General features: G+C 42.1%; 1 protein-coding gene across 5 annotated transcripts in view; it reads right to left on the bottom strand.

The window, feature by feature from the left end:
• The window catches only part of utrn (utrophin), a 451,611-nt gene extending 444,307 nt beyond the window's left edge, over positions 1-7,304 (bottom strand). For 4 of the 5 annotated variants that reach the window (XM_060937690.1, XM_060937694.1, XM_060937696.1 and 1 more), the window contains exons 1-2: positions 6,857-7,304; positions 218-342 (exon numbers count right to left, since the gene is read on the bottom strand). In XM_060937690.1, the coding sequence (XP_060793673.1) occupies positions 218-299 (82 nt within the window). In that variant the 5' untranslated portion in view covers positions 300-342; positions 6,857-7,304. Of the gene's footprint in view, positions 1-217; positions 343-6,619; positions 6,769-6,856 lie in introns of all 5 variants that reach the window. The other variant, XM_060937691.1, reaches the window with a different exon arrangement.
• Between the last annotated feature and the right edge of the window lie 651 nt (positions 7,305-7,955).

The raw sequence follows: 7,955 nt of genomic DNA, 5'->3' as shown, positions 1-7,955 counted from the left end.
ACTCCCTCCCTCGCTCCCTTTTATTCCTTCCTGCTGAGTATCTGCCTACGAGCACATTATGCACACGCAGGCCTTGAATCCAGATGTAGAGCCGCAACTCAAACACAGTCATCCGCTATGCAGCTCAAACAGCCGGCAGTCTCTGCTCAGATATAAAACAAACTTCGAAGACAGCAAAAGAGCAGTTTTTAAGAACGCAACCCACAAGTTCCCTCACCTGATCGCCACTTGATGATGTCACTGAACTCGTTGTTTGCTCCGCCCTCAGCTGCGTCCACCTGTGAAGCCGAGGTCGCCATGTTGAGGAGCGAGAGATGAAGCGATCACTGTCCACAGTGAATCCTGAAAAACAATCATTTACACACATTCATTTATTTGGAAGATTCTTCTTCTTTCCCAAATGACAAACGAGTCTAAATTAAAGCCAAGCACTGCGATTTAAAGTGCTGCAAGATTCAGCGCCCACTAACTGACCAGAAATAAAAGTTGATGAAGAAAGAGAACGACAACAAAATCTACGCACAAGCATTTAGAGTAAACACTGGTACTCTGGATTGTTATAAACACATTTTCATCTGTAACCTTGTACAGTAATGTCTGAAGGGTTTCCCCCAGCAACACCTCAAAACCACGACTCATCAGCCGTCTCATCAAGGCTGACTGCAGAACTAGCATAACAAGCTGTACAGGCTGTACTGGTCTCAGAAAGTAATCAGCCACAGGGCTGTGGGATACAACCCAACAGCACCTCCACCTTGTGTTTTCACCCAGTGGTTGTTCTCTCGGTTCGTCTACCATACTTTGTAGGTATAAAATTATCAGTGGTGTAGTCAAGAATTAATTTCAGCGGAGATTAGGAAATAAAATCACCACGTGATCTGTACAGTTCCACACAACCAACTCTGCCATAATGGCTGTGGTTCTTAATTCTATTCGATTCATAGCTTGACAGCCATGGCCAACCACAAACCCAACCAAAAATATCCAGCTAACAACAGCCTGCGGTCAATTCGAAAGGGTGAGGTGTGTGTATAGTGTACATCTACAATGTGCACCAACAAGGTAGGCATGTCTTAGAATAATAATTATTCCATAACTGATTTTCAGCCTGTTCAACATAAGCATTAACACTAAACTCAACTTTAGCCTTGTGGGGGTTATGGGACACACTTTGAACCACCAGAGATGTTCTAACCACACCAATGGATTACATCCACCAAAGCTGGAAACTTTTCAAAGAATCATTAATGCCAGTGTAAGCAGGAAAATCCTGTCCCTGTAGCCTTAGTCACAAGAATCACCAAGTCCCAGTGGCACTCAGCGATCAACAACGGACCACACCAAGGAGGTGTGGTAGATTTGCACTTAGACACACACACAGAGCAGAACAATGCAGGTGTTGAACGTGGCATCAGCTTAAAAATAGCCATGAAGCAAGTTTTTGAACAGGAAAGCATTAAAGCTAAATGGCACTATCTGCTATCTTTCTTGGATCTCGAGCATCAAACTTTTTTTTTTGGCCATACTTTCGGCTTTCCTTCAAATCTTTATCTCAAGAGCAAACGCTTCTCAAAAGGAACACAGGAATAATGACATGGCGATCATGTTGTCACGGTTTCACAGGTAGTCACGGTGTATGTTCGGACAATCATCTCAACGTTAACTTTTTCAAAATGCATTTCCGTCGATTACCATCCTATCCCTTTTTGTATCTGGCTGTGACTTAACAATTTTGCAACCCCCCCCGGACTTGCCGCAAATCTCACTACAGCAACCTGCACTTTCTTTGTGCAGGGGCACAACTGTACAGGGGGAGGAAAAAACGCTGTGTTTAACCCACAACTGTTGTACATGTGTTACATTAAGACCTCTTAGCAAAAGAACAGCAGGACACAGAATTGCTGACCAGAACTAAACAAACAACTAGATATTTCTAGCCAAGCATCACTGGCATGCTAGTTAATTATTATTATTTTTTTTTTTGGCTCTGTGCACCAAGTTCCCTCACAACCGCACTCGCTTTCAACTTTTATCATCATTAAAAATACAACAACGTAATACTGACAGCGTAAGAGATTTTACGGAAAAGTAATTCTCAAAAATATCTTTCTAAACAAGAACGATAACTAGGGCATTTGTTTCAAAGTGGTTTTTGTTTGTATACAAGGACATCCGAAGAGACCTTTGCAGAAATGTTTCTTTAATTTTCACTGGCTTGTGTTAAATGTACACGGTCGATTCAAACAATGCTACTATTTTTAGACTATGAAACTATAAAACCTTTAGATCATACTTTAAATACCTCGACACCAATAATGTGCATCCTCAAGATATCACGATATACTGTATAACCGATCATCAGCACATGCCTAAACGAAAGTCTGGTTAATGAGAAACGCTCACACTGTAGCGACTTCAGACCTAAAAAAAAAAAAAAAAAAGATACAGTCGCCACCTTGACCTTTATACCTGTTTTGATCCACACCAAGCTCTCCATTAAACCTTTAAAAGGTTACTTGATGTTAGCAAGTGACCAGACGTGAGCCTGACTAAAGCACCCGGGCTCCCAGCAGAACATCTAATCTGAAATGCTTGAAGGGGGACGGGAAGGTTTGATAGGAAAGATCTTTTCCAAGAAAGCGTCCAACCTAACCAGATCGGCATGCACGTTTAAAGGAATGACGCAAAAGTCTAACTTTAAATTTGCGTCAGGAAACTTTAGCACCTATTATGGCAGTTCCCTCAGCAGCATTAAGCCAGACTGTATTTTGGAGTTGGTCTCAGTGGAGTCATGGTGCAGCCCTAGGAAACACTGATGAACCTACTGAATATTACATGACACACACACACACACACTTTTGTTTGTCCTGTTCCTACAAGCCATGTTTGTCAAACTCAAGTTCCTGGGGGGAGGGGAGGGGGGGCACAAGGGTTCACACATTTGCATTTAAACTCTACCTTTTCTAACACACCAAATCCTGAGCTAGCTGATGAGTTGAATCAGGTACGTTAAGGCAAGACTCTACTACATGTAAAAATTACTATTTTATTCACAGTCAGATTGAGCTTTGTATTTACAACGTTATCCAAACTGTAGTAACAATAAAAGTCAAAACTCATCAGTTGACCGTTAATTTCACTATTTTTGTCTGCTTGCAACCACCGCATTATCTGAACCTTAGCTGCTTGGAAGAAGCTCCGCCCACTTCACAATCAAATTCAGGTCCTGGGGGGGTCGACTTCAAAGCTCTACGAGTTATTGGTCTGGCCAAGATATTAAGCCCAACCGTTTCCCAGAGCCCGTGGTTGACCCGCCTCCCTGAAATGCCTCAGTTTGCTACTGGTCGAAGCCAGAAAAGGCTGTGACGAAGCTTAAACCAATCACATCACTCCTTCCTCTGACGTATGTGACGCGACGATAGGATTCTCGCTGAGCCCCATTGATTTGGCTACCAGCGGGGCTAACTGGTAGATTAAACTCTTACCGAAGCCGGTCGGGAGCAAGGCGAAAACGTCCTTCCTTTCAATAAATACCTCCAGGGCTGCTCTTTGCTCCGTTTTCAATGAGAACTTCCCGTTGAATGCTTTCAATACAGCATGATTCTGTAAACAATCTCTGGCTTCCGGTCGCAGTTCTACTACGTCACTGCCTTGAACACGCCTCTACCCAGGGCCGTTGGAGATGCTCAAAGTTGATTGGCTCCTGATTTTTCCGGAGCTTGGAAGAGCTGTAGATAGCTTGCCTGGCCAGACTAAGCTCGCAACAGGCCCTCGTGTTGCGTCACGTTTAGGATGGGCGGGCCCAGGCTAGGTCACCAGGGCTCTCACCATTTGTATTTCAACTCTGCAGGCAGGCAAGGGTTAAACCTGTACAACCAACATGGTGCAACAGACCACAAACACGTTTACACCAACCAAATCCCGAACTAGCTGATGAGTTGAATCATGTATGTTAAGGCAAGACGCTACATGTAGAAATTACCATTTTATTCACATCCCTCAGATTGATTTCTCAGTTTTGCATTTACAACATGTTCTCCAAACTGTAGCAAAGTCAAAACTTAGTCAAATGACTGTTTTCACTATTTTTGTCCACACGCAACCACTGCATTATCTGAACCGTAGCTACCTGAAAGAAGCTCCGCCCACTTCACAATCGTATCTGGCTTCGAGTCGTCATCGGAAGTTCAAGAGTACGAGTTCGGATTTCGTAATTATAACATGATGCGGTGTGTGTTCAATTTGTTTTCGGCAGGAAGGCTTGATTCGAGAAGCTATTCCTCATCAACGTGAGCACATGCAAAATAAATTCGTAGAAAACTATAAAACCGTACTGAACAGTTTACATGCAAAATTACCATCTGCTGTAGCTCACACTGGCAGACACCATGGCTTTTTGTTGTCGACACACTTCCAACGTGGGACTCATTTGTACAACGCAATTACGACAACGCAGCGAGGTTCATGTGTGCTCACTTCGTAATTAAGATATTTCCAACAGGACTCGAAGACAGCAATATACTCTTCAAAACAACTGTTTCCTCATAGCTTGTCAATTTATATCATCATCATATACACAGTACGTCAGTTTCTTTTATAAACCACACTAATTAGAACAGAAATGGATTAATCACATCATATATTTTTTTTAGAACCGCTCTTTTCAAAACAGGCCATGAGTTGGCCTAGTGGTTAGCGTGTCTGCCTCTTGACCAGGAGATCGTGAGTTCTACTGGTGGTCGGGTCATACCAAAGACCATCATAAAAATGGTACTACTACCATCTGGCAAGGCACGCTGCAGATGCTACAGATGTGAGTGGAGAAGTCAAACTCTCACAGTTACTAGAGAACTAGCCCCCCGCTGTAACCCTAGCTGTATAGGCGAGAGGCCGAGGGCTATCGAAACAGAGATCGGCGCCGCACCCATACACCTTAAAGAGTTGGTTAGTACTGGGACAGGAGACTGCCTGGGAAGACCAGATTCTGGTGTGAGAGAGACTTTGGCTTCTCAAAATAAAATAAAAATCTCAATATCTGTTTATATGAGCTACATTTATGAAATTTGTTCTTGAGTTTGGTCATTCCTATCCTTCTTTATAATACATAGGGCCAAATTACTCAATTCTGATTGGTCAATCAAGGAGGACTTCTTTCCTTAACACAGGGCTGTATTTCTGAAATGCTATTGGCTAGTTCATTGCTTGGTTACGGTTACAAAAATTAGCAAATTTTGTCAAGAAAATGGCTTTTGTAAAGAAGTCCAATAAAATTTTGTAAACCACTTTCAAAATCCTCGCATCGTGTCGCCGTGTCATGACGAAAGACGCTTTAGAAACTGATTCAAACGTGCAAGATAGTCTTGCGCCCTGATTGGTTCAGAAAACGTGAATGACAAATGTTGTGAACTTGAATGGCTTCCGAAGTATGAATTTGGCCCTATATATTATAAACAAGTAATCGTATGGTTCCTCGTAAAATTAAGGCTCAATTTCACTCGTGATTTCAAAACTTTGAAATCACTCGTGAAATTAATCCTTAATTTTATTCGGCCCCATACAATTACCTATACAAATAACATATAACAGATGAATGTTCTCAAAGTGTTAATAATTGTTGGCTTTATGGTCGATTTTATGCATAAAAACCTATTTTAAAAAGTGATACTTCAACAAACTGTTTGTTCAGAAACTTCCTCTGAAGTGTCTTCACAGCAAAATGAACATTTGAAGTCTCACATCATCCAAAGTGAATTTAAACAAGTATATAAATATACACATATTTAATTAGACTAATTATTATTACTGACGTCAACTTTGTTGGTTATGTTTTCGCCTCAGCTTGTTTGTTTGTTCCCAATGTAACTCAAAAAGTATTGAATGGATTTGGATGAAATTTGGTGTACAGCTTTAGTATTATCCGAGGTTCAGATAATTTGATTTTGATGTTGATAATACGTGGCTTGGTGGAGGTATATGCACTCTACTGAGCCTTTCTAGTTTTCATGAAATAAATGGTTTGACAATCAATCAATAAAAGAAACAAACGACTGGAAAAAAGTTCCAAAATTAAAAAAAAAAAAATTACTGGCAATCAACTGACAATAACTGATGTTCATAATTTTTTATTTGTTTGTTTTTCATTCACATCAGAGCTCTTGCCTAGCATGACCCTGTACATGAAGGAGTCTGACACCCCATCTTAAGACTTTTTTTTTTAAATCTGTTCTTTCTTTGAGTTAAATTGCTACTAGATGAGATTACATAAGTGTCATTCCCTTTTGCACCTAAGGACAAAATATTGCAAGCGTATCAGATTCTCTTTTGCAGGGGTTCTCATACTTTTTAATCACTGTAACAAAACTCCCTGATCCCATCAGTATAGATTTATTTCACAAACAAAATATTATCCATGCGAGTTCTTTAATATAATTATACTGTATTCTGGCTATTTATCAGCGCCAGAGACTTTTATTTCTGAGCTTCTACCCACAGATCCCATTCAAACAGACTCCAGTTGACTTTATTTATGGTGAAGTTAGAAACCCTGAAGCCCCTCCAGCTGTAAATCACAGGTTTTGTGGGTCCCTTCTATTGAGAACCATGGTTCTTTAGTTCTCACCTGTGTCTCACTGAGCAAGATACACAAGATCCAGCCTGTGGAGTTCAGTTTAAAGTCAGCGGAGAGAGAGAACTCAGTGGTTTGGGTAGAAAAGCAGCTCCAGGACTTCAGCAGCTGGTTCTGCTGTGTATCAGAGTTCATCAATTGATCTGCACAGATGTTGTAATGAAGAACTCGCTGATCAGGAGTTTAAAGGCGGCTGTAATGGTGCAGAGCGCAGTGTGCTGGGACTCTTACCTGTGCAGTGTGAGCAGTGTGTGAGCGGTGTGCAGTCTCAGAGACTCAGGCTGGAAATAAGCCCCGCACATTTACACTCTGTGTCCCGCCCGGCCGCGTCACGCCATGCACAGTCTGTCCACAGCTCACGCGCCCCGGTAGTGTCCGCTCTCTCTGCGCTGCTCCGCTCCGCTCCGCTCCGCTCCGCTCTCTGCTGCTCCACAAGCGGTTTGTTCTGTTTGTTTGTTTTGGGCATAAAAGAGAAAACAAACAGAAGCCGCACGGATCCAAAGCGCAGCTCGAGTGCGCTTTAACGAGGCTCGGTTGGGTGTCCGGTTCGGCCCCCGGCGCGGATCACACAAACTCCGGGACTTTACTTTTTCCTCGCAAATGACTCGCGCGCACCGGACCGCACCGCGGGGAGACTCAGCGGGCACAACTTTGTTCCCAGCGCGCGCACCCGCCCCTCCGCGCGCGCGCCGCCCCATTCAGGAAGTTCCTCCAGCGGGCAGAGGAAACAGAAAAAACATGGCGCGAGCGCGGTCACGTATCCACAGGGAACCTGCGCGCGCACGTTCACAGATCACAGACTTATTATTCATCTCATTATTATTATTATTATTATTATTATTATTATTATTGGTGGTGGTGGGTGTGGTGGTGTTATTGATGTTGTTATTATTATTATTATTATTGGTGGTGGTGGGTGTGGTGGTGTTATTGATGTTGTTATTATTATTATTATTATTATTATTATTGGTGGTGGTGGGTGTGGTGGTGTTATTGATGTTGTTATTATTATTGTTGTTGGTGGTGGTGGTGGGTGTGGTGGTGTTATTGATGTTGTTATTATTATTATTATTATTATTATTATTGGTGGTGGTGGGTGTGGTGGTGTTATTGATGTTGTTATTATTATTGTTGGTGGTGGTGGTGGTGGGTGTGGTGGTGTTATTGATATTATTGTTGTTGTTGTTGTTGTTGCTGTTGTTGCTGTTATTATCATTGTTGCTGTTGTTGTTGTTGTCATTGTCGTTGTTTGTCATCATCATTATTGTTGTTGTTGTTGTTGTTGCTTTCATTGTTTATGATTGTTGTTGTTGTTTGTCATTATTGTTGT

This window comes from Neoarius graeffei, chromosome 13 (assembly GCF_027579695.1).
Source record: "Neoarius graeffei isolate fNeoGra1 chromosome 13, fNeoGra1.pri, whole genome shotgun sequence".
NCBI lineage: Eukaryota > Metazoa > Chordata > Actinopteri > Siluriformes > Ariidae > Neoarius > Neoarius graeffei.
This window is presented reverse-complemented; position numbering and strand designations above follow the sequence as displayed.